Consider the following 18,927-nt stretch of genomic DNA (forward strand, 5'->3'; position numbering starts at 1 on the left):
GTTGCCCAAGGTAAAGCTACAAAGGGAGCATCTAAAACTAGTCACATGTAGACTTGTAAATATTTACCACGCTGGAGACGGTTCCGAATGTGCATGCAAGAGCCCTCTGCAGTAATTAAAAAAAAAATGGTAAAGTGAGGGCAGAGAGACGCAATCCCAGAAACTATTGTCTAAATCAGCAACCACCAAATCCAGGCTCACAGACCAGATCCGGTACCTGTGCAAATCCCTCCCCAATGTGAGCTTACTGTTCCGCCAGGAAGCTTGCTATCGTTGCCTCTCCCCCCCCCCAAAGTTCACACTGCCCAGCTGCTTCTGTGTTCTGCTACCTGAGCAGACCCTGCACCCAGATTTCTGGGCTTTTGAACTTTGGGGGAGATCAGAGGTGACAATAGCAGGCTACCTGACAGAAGGTAAGCTTGGGTTGTGCTGGGGTGTGTTTTTCTGGCACGCAGCAGTCCCCACTTTGGAGATGGCTAGTCTAAATGTTATCTGTTCTGAGAGTTAGGAAGGTATAAAGATGTACTTTTCTACAGCTGTTATCAATTCAATTTACATCCTATCCTTAGCCCGATGGTTTTCCAGTGAAGCTTAGACTTAATTTTTTTTCTTTAAATGTTAACAATAGATCAGTTTTAAGCATCATTATCATGTACCTAAGAATAAGACATGAAAAATCCTCAAGAACTTCTTCAAAGGAACAAATTTCTTATCTGGTGTGCTCCCTGGGGCATTTGGTGGGCCGCTGTGAGATACAGGAAGCTGGACTAGATGGGCCTATGGCCTGATCCAGTGGGGCTGTTATGTTCTTATGTTCTTAAATTTAAAAGGATGGGTTCAACCCCTGAAAAAGCCCTGCTTTCAATAATTGCATAATTTTGTTATGCAAATATCTTTGAAAAGTTATTTGCATGGCTGCTAATGAATGGTGTGCAGAGCTGAGCAGGACATCGTAGGATAGCTAAGCATTCAGGGAAAGGGCATATGGCAGATGTCACTCCTGAGGTCTTGCAATTCTGGATCGTTTAGATTGGTGTTTCTCAAACTGGGTCAGGACCAACTAGGTAGGTCATGAACCAATGTCAGGTGGGTCCCCATTCATGTCTATATTGTATTTTTAATATATTAGACTTGATGCTACCATGGTATGTAACTGCATTTGAGGAAATGTTACAGACCTGTACTTTTAACAAGCTACTATGTATATTCTTTTAACAATTATAGTAAATGGGACTTAATCCTTGGTAAGTGTAGGTAGGATTGCAGCCTAGGATTGTTAAAAATGTTCCTGCTTGATGACATCACTTCCAGTCATGACATCACTTCCGATGAGTCCTGATTCTCATTCTAAAAAGTGGGTCTCGGTGCTAAATATGTGAGAACCATTGGTTTAGATTATTGGTAACTCTTAATTTGCTCTTTACCCATTTTCAAAGCAGTGATTGAAAAATTAATACTGGAAGGGCATTTTGCACAGGCTGCTTCTTAAAATAGGATGGTTTGACTTACTTTGCTTTTACATATTTAGCCAACCAGAGAGAGGCATGGGACATTGGGTGGACTTTTTTTCTGCAATACTGTATCATGAAAGCTTTACTCTACATTGCCTTGGGAGCCTAGAGCAAAGAAGGTGCAAAACTCCGTAAAGGATGTCAAGCCTGATGTGATTAAGCAGCTCCAGAGAGGGAAGTGTGTCTCAGATGTCACTCCTATTCTGGACTTACTGGAAATGATTGGGGACCGAACTAAAATTGGCTTGCAACCTACCTAGTAGGTCCCGATCTACAGTTTGAGAGATACGGCTAAAGGATTAGATAAACTGTTTCTCTTGGCCTAGATATCGGACATCGTGAATGTTCAAGATTTGGTGAACACCCATATCTCCACCAGAATTTGTAACTCATGTGCATGCACACTTTAAATGTGACCATTTATTTCCAACAAAAACAGACAGATCTCAATAGTGTGCACCCCTGCCCCCCCCCCCCGAAAAACTGTAGATAACGGTGGATTCTGTTGAGAGTATTGGTCTATAATATCTCATGTCACCACCAGGTGGTGCATAATAATTTGCAGCTTCATTCTGTCTAGTTTTATTTTCAAATTTTTCCTCTGTGCATTTCTCCATTGTTGCAGTATTATATTGTGAGGTCATTTTGACATTCACACATACTGTGCTTTTAACATCTGATACCTGAAATGCATGGAAGAGTGCAGCAGCTAAGAAAAGCATCTTGCATGTTTTCAGTCATGGAAATATTTCTTAAATGTATCTCCAGTTTAGATACTACTATGATGTGATGTGCCTTAATCACAATGCAATACTGACTGGCAGTATAGAGGAAGGAATGCCCAAACCCTGGCCCTGGGGCCGCTTGTGGCCCTTGAGGACTCCCAATTCGGTCTGCTGGGAGCCCCCAGTCTCCAATGAACCTCTGGCCCTCCAGAGACTTACTGTTAATCTGCCATCCCTTTTGCACTTCCAGTCACAACCACAAGAGGGCAGCCTATTCTGCTCCCTGTTTGTCTGCCAGCCCTTTAGCACTTCCACTCACGACCACAAGAGGGCAGACTTTTCTAATCCCTGTTTATCTGCCAATGCTCCGGTCCAGTCGCAGCCACAAGAGGGCAGACTTCTCTGTTCCCTGTTTATCTGCCAGCCCTTTCTCATCATGGTCACCTGTTCAACATCTCAAGTGGGCTGTGGGATGAGGGCTCCCTCCACTACTTGCTGTTTCATGTCTGTGATGCAGCAGCGGCAGCAAAGGAAAGGCTGGCTTTGCTTTGTGTAAGCTTGGACCTTCATTCATTAATATGTTCCATCTCTAATATATTCATTTCTGTAAATGTATTGAAATTAATTCTTTTTTTCCCCTGGCCCCTGATTCAGTGTCAGAGAGATGTGGCCCTCCTGCCTAAAAGTTTGGACACCCCTGCATTAGAGTCTGAGAATTTCTGGTACAGCTTAACAGCAGTTCTTACCAACGGATCCACCATTTTTGGTAAGTTCCTTGGGCCAGATGGCACATTATGATAATTTCATAATTATTAAGATGCAGTCTTGAAACTGGAAATGTCTCTTTAAAAAAAAGCAGCCATTGGGCAGGGAGGGAGAGGCACTGGTCCAGATCAGGACTGCAGTGTGTAGGGAGGAGGCATAACCATTTCTCCATGCACCATTTTCCTCCTGAAGATTCTCTGCCCCCAAAGCTGCTGATGTCATCATGAACAAATAGTGTGAATGGTTGTTTGGTGACATTCTCCACTGCAGTTCCACAGCCTTAGTTAATATGGTACCCTTTTGTAGCAGCCTTCCAGAAGTGCTAGAGGCATTGGATCACATCTTAAGCAAGGAAGAGTCCTCATTTGCTACTCATGACTCAGCTGGCAATGCCTGTTCTTTCAAATGTATGTATATGCTCATTGTTTTGGATGGCCATCCTTTGAAGGTGCCCAGCACTATTTTTGGCAGAAACATCTGCATCTCAAGAGCACAGCCACATAAACACAGTGCAGCAAATAAACACAGCCACAAAGTGCATTATGCATTTGTAGTGAGCACTGATTTAAATGTTATGGATTGCATAATTAATGCAGTAAAAAGCATCAACATAAAAGATTATGCTCCTATGACTGCAGAGGGCACAGCACACAACTTATTCTTTTTGAAAAGAAAAAGCAAATCCCAGGGAATGACCATCTCTTCTCACAACCTTCCTGCAGCCATTTTAGTTGGTTTTCTAGGCACCCATTCCAGTCTGAATTCATTCTTCTTGGACAAAATAATCAGACAGGACACCTCTGACTCTGTTTTGTGGGTAGGTCAAATATACACACCTGGTGCTGTCACCTGGCTGTGACCTGGAGCACCCCAGCCACTAGTTAAGAAGGTTATTGGGTGTTATGTGCAAGTTGTTTAAGATTATGTGGACCTAATTCACATATCTGTCTGGCAGCTTAGGTTGCAGATGTGATTTTGAAGGCATGGATGAAGTTGTGGATGCATGTTTCTAGGTGTGTTGTGTACATGGATTAACCAGTTTGGGCTATGTTCTCCAGTGTATCATTGCCACCTTTGGCCCATCTCTCTTACCTACAGGGTTTTGTGGTGTTCTCTTCTGGTATAATGCATGCAGTCTCTGGGCTGCCGTGGACACATACATGCTCTGCAGGGTGGGTGCATTGCCTGGGCACTGTGGTCATGCCAACTAATATTTCATCAATGCTGTTGTTTTGCACATGTGCATGGTTGCATTATAGGCCACTGTTAGGTCTGCATTCAGCTTTTGTGTGCCTGCATTGTGCTCTCATCCACCTTGTGTAGGTGTAGTATTGCTGTGAGCCATAGACGCTGGAATATAAACTGGAATGCAGTGGTGGCCATTTTAGCTTTACCACTGAACTATAGGACTGAACATCTAAACGCACAAAGCTGCCATTGCTGTAACTGGTCCACTCTTGTCTATTGTGACTGGCAGATTGAACCTGTGACCTTCTGCATGCAAGGCATACATTTTTTCTCCTGAGTTGTTACTGAATGTGCTTTTAGGACACATGTAACATGTGCACATGGGGAACACACAAACACACCCAGAGAACTCACACAAAGGAGGAAAAGATAGTGACACTAAGTGTGTCAGCTTGACTGCCCATGGCATACAAAAGGTGGCGCAGGGGGGTTTATGGATCAATAGTCAGGTTTCCAAAAGGCCAAGTTTAACTATCCATATCTGCTGAGGCAGTCTGAAGCATTGCAGAGATCCCAGGGAGCCAAGCAAGACAAATTTATCCCTTCTATGGTGAAGCCTCTGACACATTGCCTGAGTTACTGTGATGGCTCAGAATGTTCAGTCACTGAAGGAATGTAGCAGTTTGAAATACAGTTTCTGTGTGGGAGAGGACACTTAACAGCTTACCCAGGATTAAAACCTCACACAAGAACAGGCTAAAGCCACAGGAAAGTTGAACAAAGGCTGAAAGGTGGGCAGAGAATAATAATAATAATAATACAGGTATTTCTATACCGCCTTTCTTGGTCCTCAGATTTCTCCTTAGACTTTATTCAAGGCAGTTTACATAGGCAGGCAATTTAAATTCCCGTAGGGATTTTTACAATTTGAAAGAAGGTTTCTGTCTTTCAAGAAACCACAACATTCAGATGTTTCTTTCTTGATCTGGTCGCACATTCTGGCCTCCATCCTCCCACGCTCAGAGCAGATGGAATAACTAGGCTCAGCTTGTCAGGTGCCGGTGGCCTTGAACTGGTGACCTTTGGATGTTATCTTCAGGCAAATGGAGGCTTAACCCTTTAGACCAGACCTCCTGCCCTAATGAAAATGAATAATGAAATAATAATAATAATAATGAAATAATGAATGAAAATAATAATAATAATAATGAAAAAGGAATTTGAATGGTAGGGAATAGGCAGGAGAAAATTGGCAGAGGACACAAGGAGGTCAAGTTAGAAAAGTGTTTCTCAACCAGTGGTACAGATACCACCAATGGTACTTGAGGTGGTGTCTGGTGGTGCTTGCAGGACTTCTGGACACCTGCTGCCTGGCAGCAACACTAGGAATATGATGCACCAAATAGCAGTAGGAGGCTCAGCTTGGCAGGCAGAGCTCCAAAGCATGCTTTTCAATGTTCAAAAAAGCTCTCCTGTCCCCCCTGAGCCTCTTACTGGAGTTTGTTGTGTCGCATCTGGTGTCCCAACCCAGTAGTAACTGGCAATTATGCCATCACCAGTTACTTCCAGTGGTACTTCCAATAGGTAGACCTATTGGTACAGCGGAGGGTAAACGTTGAGAAACACTGAGTTAGACTAAGCCGTGATTAGAAAGGAAGCCCAGAAGATATCTCAGTGCTTAGGGGGCTGTGTTCTAAAGGGGGAGGCTGAGAGGAGGTCTAGGAAGAATAGTCAAGAAAGAGAAGCTAAAGGAAGTGGAATGAAAGAAACAGTGGCCTGGCAAACTGGAACCTAAGAAAACAATGGGTGGTGTAAACACTGGAGTTGATGAATGAAGAATCAAGTAGAAAAGAGGAGTGAAGCAAAATTACACACAGGGACAAGATTCAGAAGGAGCTGGGGAGTATTGGCAGGAAGAAGTGGGGCAGCAAAGGAGAAGCCAAAGAGGCATTTGAGTTGCTAGGAGATGGGACCCTAACAGAAATCCTGCCAGTTGTGGCTTATGCTACGAGTACAACATTGTGACCTAGTAGAAGCTGTGACAGGGCTGAAGAAGCTGAAATCTATATACAGTACAGTATAGGTTTAAATTTACCAAGTGATTCTTTGGATTATGTCTCCTAGTTTGACTGTATCAGAACTGGGGAACTTAACCTGATTTGGCCAGTATGGGGTAACAAGCAACACAGAAAGGTCTTGCTGCCTCTCATGCCCCACCCAAAATCTGTGCACATAAACATACCAAAATGAGAGGGCCAAGGAGAGTTTGGCCTCAGATGTAGCAGTAAATCTACTCCATTCCTTCCCCTTTCTGCTCAGTTTTGTGTATTTCTTTTAGAAACAGCATTATTGATGCATGATGGTGTCATGGAAAGACATGTGTGTAAGCTTGTGTATTCTGGCACACCGTAGTGTTCCCGAATGGACACACGGTTAGTTCAGATTTTGGAGAAGCAAACAACAGACAGGAGAATTCAGAGGACTTCTGACAAAGTAAACGTTTACTCGTTTGCAAACGGGACCCCTCCACACACAGGTGGAGGACCCTGAAGAGTTCCAATGATACAGGTTTTATAGGTATTCTAAATAGGGGAGGGGTAACAAGAGCACACAAAGAGTGAACATCCATGGGGAAAATAACACACAGACAGGAAAACAAAGTTGGCATTCGTTATCAGTTCAGGATGTTTGTTTGAGAAGGGCAATTCAATGCGCATCGACAATTTGTTTACAGACGATATCCATTACTGAGGATCTGGTAATCTATCACATCCCTTGACCCTAACCCTTTCATCCTTATTTGCTTATTGCCATTGTTTATTGCTTTCTGCTCACCTTGGAGGCCCATACTAGGTTTCTTGCAGCCAGCTTGTTTTATGAGAAGCATGTTAGATGCTGGCTGATAATATTCTTGGACAAGGGTCAGAGAGGGGCTTTTAGTCAGAGCATTTGGACCTTGCGGGTTTTTCAATATTGTGAGCTGGGCATTTTGGGGACAGTTCAGTACTATTGAGATGATTTTATTCTCCCCTCCCAGGTTTTATTTGGATACAGGCAGTACCTTTACATTTGCTAGAAGTCCCACTTCAAGGACTTCTTGAAGTGGGTTTTCTAAATCATGTGATCCTGATATGGAGATGGGACATTTCTGCTTGATGCAGAGCCTGCATGTATACAGCTTAAGGGAGCAATCCTAACCAAGTTTCCAGCACTGACAAAGCTGTGCCAGTGGGGCACATTTTGCATCCTGCATTTGGGGGGCAGTCACGGAGGCCTTCTCAAAGTAAGGCAATGTTTGTTCCCTTACCTTGGAGTTGCGTTGCCTTTATCTTGGTGTTAGAAAGTTGGTGAGGACTGCACTCCAAATCCTTTCATTCTTTGATATGGACTGCAGAGCTATATTTGGGAAAATGCTCTGTCTTCACTTAGCCTCTCACAGCCAAAGCTTCAAATTGGAAACCTTTTCTAATGCTATAAGACACTAGGAAGAATATCTAGCACCCAATCTCCAGTACCTTACCACCTGTGCCACGGTCAAGACTTTATAGGTCAAGAACTCTTTCTGGGGCAGGACTTCTGGGCCCACTTTCCCCTCCGTGTGTTTGCTATACACATAGAGAGCCACATTTGAAAGGATGATTGTCATTAGGTTAACTGAGTTTATTATTATATTAAAGAACCATTGAATAACAATGACGAATATAATATGCATTGGAGGTGTATCATCAATAAGTCATAATTTCTGCAGCTGAAAATAAACCATTTAAAGATTATAGACTCTTTCCCTGGAGAGAGACTCAAATTAAGTATCAAAGGGTGCAATTCCAGGAAGCACAAACTTTCCTGGAAGTACGCCCCACATACAATGAGCCTCAATTCTGAGTAGACATGCATAGGAGTGTGCTGTAAGTGCTAAGCTGACATCTAATATTGGGGACAAAGGTAATAAGAATTATAGGATAATCACTGAAAAGACCAATCAGCATTTGAGATACTATATTGCAGTGTTTCTCAGTCTGTGGGCTGGGACCCACAAGGTGAGTCACAAACCAATTTCATGTGGGTCACCATTCAATTCAATATTTTATTTTTAATAGATTAGATTTGATGCTACCCTGATATCTGACTGCATTTGGCGAAACGTTACAGATCTGTACTTTTAACAGGCTACTATGTATATGTTTTTAACAATGATAGTAAATGGGACTTAGTCCTGGGTAAGTGTGGGTAGGATTGCAGCGTAGGATTGTTAAAAGCTTTCCGGCTCGATGATGTCACTTCCATTCATGACATCACTTCCGGTGGGTCCTGACAGATTCTCATTCTAAGAAGTGGGTCTTGGTACTAAAAGTTTGAGACCCACCGCTATATTGGAAAACATTAGCATTATCACATTTGGCTGGAATAACAATTAGAAAGACCAAATATAATCTGAAAGATCTTGTATTTCCAATACATACCCCTGTGAATACATTAAAGCAGTGGCAGGTGATGCTTGTGAAGTTTATAGTGGAAAAGACCAGGAATGGGTGGGTACTGTGTAAGAATGGGAGAGCCATAGTTCTTGGAGCATATGTTTTGTATGCAAGGGTTCCAAGAATCAAGCCCTGACTGCTCCAGGTATAGGCATCTCATCTAGTAGGTCTGGGAAAGATTCCAACATTATACGTTGAAGAGCTGCTGCTGAGCAGACGAGCCAATGATATGATGCTGTATAGGTAGCTTCATATGCTCAAGCAGTGAGGGAGGAATTAATGCTCCAAATATTTATTCTAGGGCTCCTTAATTACTGGTTCTAGAGAAATGGTTTGAAGACTATAACTCTATGCCTAAGGTTGTCATATGCAAACATGCAGGGAGGGAACATGCAGCTGGTCCAAATTATACATGAAGAGCTGCATTCCCATGCGCAGAGAGGTTAAGATAATGGAAAGTAATTCATGGTAGGTTTCTTTGTTCACCTTTCCTGTATCTTTTCTTCCCTGACGAAGGTGAGTTAAAAAATCTGGGGAGGAATCCAGCGATACCTTCCCCTAGTAGAAATGTTGTTGAACAAGAGGGAGGATGTTGTGCAAGGCTGTTATGCAGAGACAGTTATCTTGGTTTCAGAGTATTTCTTTAATTAATGGAAGATGGTGTGCAACATGTTACACACTATCTCTTTCACATGCTAGCTGCATTTATTGCACATGTTCATTGCACATCCTCTTGCATCAGCTGAACAATTTCTCTCGTGCAGCACTGCAGAGCATTGCCAGCACTAAAATTCCATGTACCAATATTGCTCTGGATGCCATCCAGATAACGGAAGGGGAACATGGTTAACAAGAACCAACCAGTTTGTACTGGGGCCAAGTTCAGCATTTCAGATCTACATCTACCATGCTATCCACTCAACCCAATAATCACTGGCCTCCATTATAGCATATTTGTCAGCATGGTTCCTTATATTAATGATGGATTTTCCACAATGTTCATAATCCATGACTCTTTAGAAGAATGCAATCAACATACTCTTAAAAAAGAAAAAGAAAACAAAGAAATGAAAAACAAGGAGTAACATGAAATGAAAAACAATTCCAATACCATTTGGAATGACAACAGGAAAAAAAATGAATACATACAAATGTAATTACATACAAATATAAACTTAGAAAATTACAACCTGTGGTTAAACCAAATTACAATTTGCCAGAAGGAGTTTCCAGAGTTGCTGGGCAGGAGTATGTTTAGGCAGCTAAATCTAAAGGTGTAGGAAAACCAGCTGTGACTCATGGGGCAGTGCAGTATTTATCCATTGTGGGAGGTATAGTTGCCCCAACTGAGTCTGGAAACTGCTTCAGGTACATGATCTGTCTTGACAGCTATGAATGCCAACTGACTTCACATCATCCACTTGCCCCAATATTTCTTTAATATCTCCCTCTCTGCAGAATGAATACGCATTGGACTGTGTAATGGATGTCAGTAGCACTGATTCTATGACATGAGTCATTTGTAATCTACAGTTAGTGTGGGCCTCTAATCTTTTGCCTCATTACTTCTCAGATGTATTAAACCACTAATTACTACTGTACATTGGAACAAATGTCAGTGGCGGTCATGGGAAACCAGTACCACATGGCTGAAAGTATGTTTTCAGCTTCAACTTTTTTCAAAAAAGAAAAAATGTGCTTGCAACTATTACAGAAGTAGCATTGCCTGCTTAAAGAATATAATCTGTGGATAAACTGAACACTGAGTCCAATCCGATCCAATTTTCCAGTGCTGTGCAGCTGTGCCTATGGGGTATGCACAGCTTCCCATGTTGGGGAGGCAGTCTTGGAGGCCTCCTCAAGGTATGGGAACACTTGTCCCCTTACCCTGGGGCTGCACTGCAGCTGTCCCAGTGCTGGAAAGTTGGATAGGATTGGCCCCTAAGAGGCTGGCTACATGTTACATTCCTCCCATGAAAAATATCCACTTATACACCAGCTCTAATGGTTGTGAATTCTGAAGGCTGTCCTTCAGACAAAGGACTTTGGATGGGGTTCTGATGCTTGGGGAAGGGGCTCTTTCTTCATCCACTATTAATCTATGTTTATCGAATCTCTCCTTTAGCAAACAATTTTCCAGTAGGGTTTGGAAGAAGTGGAGCTGGGATAATTCATGGCTAAGGAAAGGTATGATAGACGATAAACATCAATAACAGATGGAAAAAATGGCTAGCAACCCCACAATCCCATTCAGCTTTTTCTGTACTGTGTAGCCAGGTCCTTAAGTATTCAGAAACATGAGGAAACAGTTTGGAGCAAGGTATAATTTTTGTGGCAGCCTCCACAAGAGTGTAGGAGAGGGATAAATTACCTCTTCCATCAGTTTGTTTGTTTTTTCCAATCCATGATACTAGCACCACTGATGGTATGTCACCAGTGACTGGCCTCACTACCATGGTTACCACATGATAGTGCTGCCTGACCTAATCTTGTTATCACTGCACCTCTGTGGCTATACAGTGGTCTGGCCCTACAAAAGAAGTGCAAGCTGGGCAAGGGGAATGCAGAGCAGAGGAGAAATCAGGAGACAGTAGTCACTGAAGCAGATTCTTCCTTGCTGTAAGCAAACAAACAAAAGGTTCATTCAATCCTGCACAAATTTTAAAAAGCTATAGTGCAATCCTATGGATATCTATTTAGAAGTAAATGCCATTGTGTTCAGTGGGGCTTACTCCTAGGAAAGTGTGGTTCAGCACATTAAGAAAGCAAGCCAGTTATTGTTGGAAAGATAATGGTCAAAGTTCATCTTGGTACATGCAGCTTGTTGCACACTTACCTTTTGCCTAATATATTTTGAGAGCTGTACAAATTTTTCATAGTCATCTCCTACAGCAGGGCTCCCCAAATTTTCAGCTGCCAGGCCCACATCACTCAGTCTTGCCCTTATGATAGGCTGGAGTGGGTCAATGACAGAAAATAATATACTGTATACCAGTGGTTCTCACACATTTAGCACTGGGACCCACTTTTCAGAATGAGAATCTGTCAGGACCCACTGGAAGTGATGTCATGACCAGAAGTGACATCATCAAGCAGGAACATTTTTAACAACCCTAGGCTGAAATCCTACCCACACTTACCCAGGAGTAAGTCCCATTGACTATCATTGTTTAAAGCATATATAGAGTAGCTTGTTAAAAGTACAGGTCTGTCTCATTTCCCCAAATGCAGTCACATACCAGGGTAGCATCAAGTCTAATACATTAAAAGTAAAATATTGAAATGAATGGGGACCCACCTGAAATGGGTTTGCGACCCACCTAGTGGGTCCTGACCCACAGCTTGAGAAACACTGCTGCATACAGTATATACTGCAGAATTGGTATACATAATACATTTATGCAAAAGAAGAAATAAACCTTTGCAAAACATTTACAGCTGCAGGACTCTCTCTCTCTCTTTCTTTTTTGCAGCTGGGTTCTCAGTGAGAATGATTCAACCCAGCAATTGCTTCAGCCAGCAGAAGGGAAAAGATGTGTAATGATGAGAGAGTGAGGGGAGAAAAGAAAGGAGAGGGGGCAATCTGTATACAGGGGTGCACCACTTACCAAGGGATATGTTCTCTGCTCTCCATTGTTATGCGATTAGGGCTGCAATCCTAATCACACTTTCCTGAGAGTAAGCCTCATTGAACAAAATAGGACTTACTTCTGAGTAGACCTGGTTAGGATTGTGCCCTAGATCAAATATTCAGCCCCATCTAGTGCCTTTGTTGTATAAACAGACACACTCCCTGCCAGAAACTAGCTGGTTGCACAGGCTACTGGAGATAGATTGCCTCTTCTTTGCATTAAGAGCCTCTTTGTTGTGCTTTGACCACTGTCATACATGTGGTCCGTCATTAAGCAGAAGGTTGTTAAGTGGCACACACCTGTGTGTGTGCACACACAGTAATTTTAATGCCACTGGGTTTATCAGGAGAGTCACAATGTGTCTTTGGGCCAGATGTGACCTGTGGGCTTCCCAAACTGTGGCTCCCTAAGGAGCCATGGAAACCAATGAGGGGAACTGCAGAATTTTCATGAAAAATCCTGAAAAACCCACCACAATGTACAATGTATAGGATTGTAGCCCTACTAAGGGGGAGTTGCCCAGTAGTTCAAGGGAGCTGCTGGTCAAAAATGTTTGGGAACCACTGGTTTACAGAGTGCTGTTCTGAAGAAGCATTCAAAAATGAAAACACCAGTGAAGGCAAGGAACAATGCATGCATTTGCATGCTATAGTGTAGCTTTCTTTTCAAGGGTCAATCATTCAACTGCCTGATGCATATATTTGTCAGAGGAGCTCAATCTTTGCACACAAGCAGCAAAAAAGGCAATTTGGGAGTATTTATAGCACAAAGAATCCATGGAATCCTTGAAATATTCCTATAGTTCTAATCTGGCAAGCACTTATCTTTATGCCTACTGGGGATAATCATGCCAATAACCTTATGCATGTGTTTGTGTGCAAGACACAAGCTAACATAAACCTGATATGAGTTTTGGGCTACGTTAGAGCTTTACAGATGCTTTAAAATATGCTAACATTGATGTACACTAAATTAATCTGGCTGGAAGGCTGTGGTTTCAGCTCCAACAACTGTCTAAACATCTAAACTCAACTCTAACAACTAATGTGAACCTTTAGAGCAGCAATTTTCAACCTTTTTCATCTCATGGCACACTGACAAGGTGCTAAAATTGTCAAGGCTCACTGTCATTTTTTTTTTTTTTACAGTTGACAAGGTACACTGCACTGCTGGCAGGGGGCTTACATCCCCCAATAGCCCTACTATTAATGACACCACCACCCAAATAAAAACTTCTGTAGCACACCTTTGGATACAGCACACTGGTTGAAAATAGCTGTTTTAGAGGAACCAGATTCATCACAGATTAATAAACCACCCATTCATTCTAATTTTTGAATAACTCAAGGTGGAACCAAATGAAATTTCACTTGCATGGGTGGCCACTTGGGCACCTTTCCACACAGATATCTATTTGAGTGAAGGAGATCCCACTTTGATTGTGGTGTGGAAACTCTCCATGCTGTGGGAGAGAATGGAGATGCAGCTTGGTCACTGAGCACATCCTTTGCATGCAGGTTCAATTGGCTATTATGGGATTTACTTCTGAGTAGACATGCATATAATTGGGTTCTCAGTAAAAAGAAAACAACAGTGGCATATGTCTCTAAGTTGGACTGCAGGGAAAACGATTTCAGATGATCTCACATGGAATGCGAACTATTGTAAATTATTATTAGCAGTCTCCAAATAGAGGATTTAATGTATGATGTGATTCTGGGTCAAACTAAACATAAACATATGTTTATTTAATCAAGCACCTGCCCCATTAAAGTATAAAAGGAAAGCTCAATGTCCATTAACATCAAAATGGATGCATTATTGGTTGAACACTATTTCATTCCAGACTGGCTTGAGTACTAGATGAGAGATGGGGCTACAGAAAAAGTATCTGGGATGATGGACTGTAAGAAGGAAAGTTGTGGGTGGATTCCACTCCCCTCAATTGCTCACTCCTTTCAACATTAAACTCTGATGCCATTCCTGGGTTTATATGTGAACAGGACAATCATGTGAGTAAACAAATCGGGGTTTTGCCATCACAGATTCACATCCATCTTGGCTTTCAGTGAGAGCCAGACTATCTCCAGCTAAGGGAGCATTTATTCCCTTTCCTCAGGGCTGCATTGTGGTTGCATCAGTACTGGAAAGTTGGGCAGGACCAGGCCCTGGGCCCTCAGATTGGACTGGAGGGCTTTGTGGGGCATGGAGAAGCATGCTTGGGCCCTCTGCCCGCCAAGCCAAGCCTCCTACCACTGCTTGTTGCGTGGTGTTCCTGGTCTCGCTGCCAGGTAGCAGGTGTTCAGGGGTGGCCCGAGTACCACCAGACCCCACCACAAGTCCCGCTGGTGGTGCCCGTGCCAGTGGCTGAGAAACACTGCCCTGGCGCGCCCCTACCTGAGACACAGCAGCTGCCAGCACAAGCCTACTCCGAAGTGAGTCCCGTTGTGCCCCCTGGAAAGGGCGCCTGGGGCTGGGCACGGTGGCTGCGCGCGGGAGGTGGGGGCGCGGGAGGGCAGGGCCAGGCTGCCAGCTCGCCTGCGCGGGAGTGGTGCCGCCTGCGTCTCCCCGCGGCGCTGCAGCGAATCGTGCAGGCTGCGAGGGAGGCGAGCGCCTCGCCCTTCCCGGATGGAGCAGGTCTAGTCTCCCGGCGGAGGTGAGAGCGAAGGATGGCCGGGCGCGGGCTGGGGCTGGGGCTGGGACGGGCGCTGCTGGCGCTGGGCGCCTGCTGCCTGCTGGCCCGGGCGGAGGAGCCCGCGGCGGGCGGCGTGAACCGGCGGCGGCGCCTGAGCCAGGAGGACGGCATCTCCTTCGAGTACCACCGCTACCCGGAGCTGCGCGAGGCGCTGGTGTCCGTGTGGCTGCAGTGCCCCTCCATCAGCAGGATCTACACGGTGGGCCCCAGCGCCGAGGGCAGGGAGCTGCTGGTCATCGAGATCTCCGAGAACCCCGGCGAGCACGAGCCCGGTAAGGAGCTGGGGGGCGGGCGGGCGGGCGGCGCAGCAGAGCCCCTCCGCGCACCCCCTGCCCAGCAGCGGCTGGGCTCTGACAGCCCAAGCCTAGGCGTGTCTACTCAGAAGCAAGTCCCATTACAGTCAGTGTATCTTACTCCCAAGTAAATGTGGACAGGATTGCAGCCTGAATCAGCACTGGGACTGAGGCGGCAATCCTATCTACGTTACCTGGGAGTAAGCCCCATTGACTATAATGTGACTTGCTTCTGAATAGACATGCCTAGGATTGGGGTCTCAGGTGGGAATGGAGAGGGCAGTGAGTGAGGGGAATCCCCATTCCCTCTTCCCCCCCACCCCCTCCCACCCATGCAAGCTTTTTCAGGTGGCGATACTACAGGGATAGTGGGAACAACTGCAGATAGCAGAAACATCACTGAGCTGTAATAAAGCCCACGTCTATGGCGGTGAACTGAGATCATCACTACTGTAAGGAAAGCTGGGATAGGCACAGCAGCAGACTGTGTTAAAGCCCTTGCTAATCATATCACTTTGCTCAAGAGAAGAATCTACTGTATTTTTCAGCAAAGAAATGCTTTGCATTGTGTGTGTGGCTAATACAGGCTCACACTGCACAATGTGTCATGATAGTGTTCCCATGGTCATCGTGGGAATCTGTGGCTGGGAATTTATCCCCATGGAAAACTTAGAAGAGGGCCTGTTCACACAACCCTGTTCAATCCTTCATGGCTGTGATATTGATTAGGCCCAGCTATGCTGGGCTAGATTTGCTGGCGTGGGAAGAAGCAGATGCCAGACACTGAATTAAGCATGAATTGGCTTTTGACATGCAGTTGAGACCTGGGAGGCTTTATGGTGGAGAAGAATCCCTGTGTGTACCTTCTCCTTGGAGTGGGAAAAACAAGCATAGAGAGTCGTTCAGTGTGTTTGTTTCTTATTTACCCATGTTTCAGGGACATGGCAGCAGCATGGGAAGTCTACGTCTTCATTTTGACTTAGAGTCCAATCCAATGCATGTCTGCGCATGTCCCCATATAGTCAATTGGGCGTACTCCCAATAGGATAGGATTGTAGCCTTAAAAACCAGAAGCCGTTAATGAAGATTGAGAGAGAGAGCTGCAAGGTGGCAATTATTTTCATCTCTCTCACAGGGTTCAAATGGTGCATTCCCTGCCATCCCCTCTTGGAAGCCCTGAGGAAGGGGGGGGGGCAAATTGGGAGAGACAAATGGGTATTTATACCTCCATAAGCTTCCCACTCCACAATGGGTCTCCTTGGACCTGCACTAGCAGGAAGGTTGCAGAAAAGGGAGACAGAATCTGGCAAGTTCCATCGCCACTGGGTCCAACCCTTCCTGCAACCTCCCCACCCTCTGTTCCTCTCCCCTCTCTGCCCAGTTTCATCCCTTCCTGCGTTCCCCGCCATCTTACTTTGGTCTGCAGATGGCTTGGGATCCACTGGCTTGGGGGGGATGCTCTGACCTTCCTGTCAACGAAGGCGCTTTGTGGCATCTTCAACAGCGGAACATGTCTTCAGCTGCCAGCCAGCCCCCATAGGATTGGACCATTAGAGAATTTAGGTCTTTGCCTTTGCTGACTGGTCTCCCCTTATTTAGCAGCCATCCCCTTCCTAGGCCTCCCCCAAACTCCCACGGCACACCTACGGACCATTTGCGGCACACCAATGCTATGGCACATTGGTTGAAAATCACTGTTCTAGCAGCACAATCCTATGCATATCTACTCAGAATTAAGTCCGTTACGTTCAGTGGGACTTACTCCCAGGAAAATGTATTAAGGATTGCAGCCTAAGAATCTCAAGTCCTACTGAGATCTCTGCTCTTCCACAAGTCAAGCAGAGGGGAAATTCTGATGGATCATGGTCTAGGGCGGGGGTGTCAGATATAAGACCCATGCACAGAATGCAGTCCGCAGAAGCCGTTAATTCAACCTCCGTTATAACTGAGTTCTCCCAGCATGATAATTAGGCTCTCTCATATCTTGAAAATATGAGCAAGATTTGCACATTTTCTCTTCTGTCATATGCAGCTAATGAGTTTCTAGGTGAGAACAAAGTGCTTATTTGTGGCCGTCATCTGCTTAATGACATCACTTCCAGCCCTCAGCAGGCAGTAACTTTCATGAAATGAGTTTGACACCACAGACTAGGGCCTTTAAAACACATATTCCCTTACAATACATTGGTATTTGCAAAGTATTACTGAATACACACTGAAAGCGAAAGGCTATGCACGTCTACTCAAAAGTAAGTACCACTGAGTTTAACAGGACCTACTCCCAGATAGGTGTGTATAGACTGCCTTCTGAGGGCCCAAACCTATCCAACTCTCCAGTGCTGATGCAGCTCCAATGCAGCCTCAACCTAAGGCAGTAGTTCCCAATTTTTTTTGACTGGTGGTTCCCTTGATCTATTGGGCCACTAGCCATGCCTCCCTATTAGAGCTACAATCCTATACATCAGGGGTGCCCAAACCCCGGCCCTGGGGCCACATGCGGCCCTCAGGAAGCCTCCAATCTCCAATGAGCCTCTGGCCCTCCAGAGATTTGTTGGAGCCCGCACTGGCCTGACGCAACTGCTCGCAGCTTGAGGGCGACTGTTTGACCTCTCACGTGAGCTGTGGGATGAGGGATCCCTCCACTTCTTGCTGTTTCACGTCTGTGATGCAGTAGCGGCAGCAAAGGAAAGGCCAGCCTTGCTTTGTGCAAGGCCTTTTATAGGCCTTGAGCTATTGCAAGACCTTCATTCATTCATATAAGTTCGTCTTTAATATATTCATTTATGTAAACTTATGTAAATTTATTCAAATTTTAAATGTAAATTAATTCTTTTTCCCCCCGGCCCCCGACACAGTGTCAGAGAGACGATATGGCCCTCTTGTCAAAAACTTTGGACACCCCTGCTATACATTGTACAGGGCAGCAGGTTTCTCGCAAGGATTCTCTGGCCTCCGTGGTTGGTTTCTGTGACTCCCCAGAGAACCACGGCTCACAGTTTGGGAACCACTGACCTAAGGGAATAAACATTCCCTTACCTTGAGGAGGTCTCTGTGACTGCCCCCCACCACACAATGCAGCGTGTACCTCACTTGCATGGCTTCATCAGTGGTAGAAGGTTGAATAGGATTGCACTGTGAGTTCTATATTTTGCCATGAGATATATGGCAAGGCACACTGTTTAATATGGCCATTAGTTGATGTGAACCCCCACTGGTGTGCTTTGTCACTTGTCAAATACAGATGGTACGCCTTGGCAATTTTAGCACCTTGTCAATGTGCTGTGAGATGAAAAAGGTTGTAAATCTCTATGATAGAACATTATGCTTGTTGACCATGCGTTGTTGTTCATGCTTAAAATCAGTAGGGCTTTAGAGCATCACCATGTGCTGGTTTTTAGTCCTGGGCTCAAATGCTTGTTGACTACTTAAAGTTGGAGAGTCTTCATCGTATTTCTGATGTGTTTAAGCATTGGTGGCAGGAGGTGCAATTTTCTGCTGTTTGTTCCTTATGGGGTAGCTCTTCCCTATGACAGTTCTGTTGTTGGCGCAGCTATTTTCTGGTACCATGGGCATGTCTGCTATCTGAGGAGGCATTAGGATATGGTGTATGTTGTCTCTTTCTCATTCGTCCCACATCTCTCCT

The 18,927-nt window shown here is 44.7% G+C and overlaps 1 protein-coding gene across 1 annotated transcript in view; it reads left to right on the forward strand.

The window, feature by feature from the left end:
• The first annotated feature begins 14,965 nt into the window (after nucleotides 1-14,965).
• The window catches only part of CPE (carboxypeptidase E), an 87,527-nt gene continuing 83,565 nt past the window's right edge, over nucleotides 14,966-18,927 (forward strand). The window contains exon 1 of the mRNA XM_066631905.1: nucleotides 14,966-15,263. Within this exon, the coding sequence (XP_066488002.1) occupies nucleotides 14,966-15,263 (298 nt within the window). The remainder of the gene's footprint in view (nucleotides 15,264-18,927) is intronic.

Source organism: Tiliqua scincoides, chromosome 6 (genome assembly GCF_035046505.1).
Source record: "Tiliqua scincoides isolate rTilSci1 chromosome 6, rTilSci1.hap2, whole genome shotgun sequence".
Classification (NCBI taxonomy): domain Eukaryota; kingdom Metazoa; phylum Chordata; class Lepidosauria; order Squamata; family Scincidae; genus Tiliqua; species Tiliqua scincoides.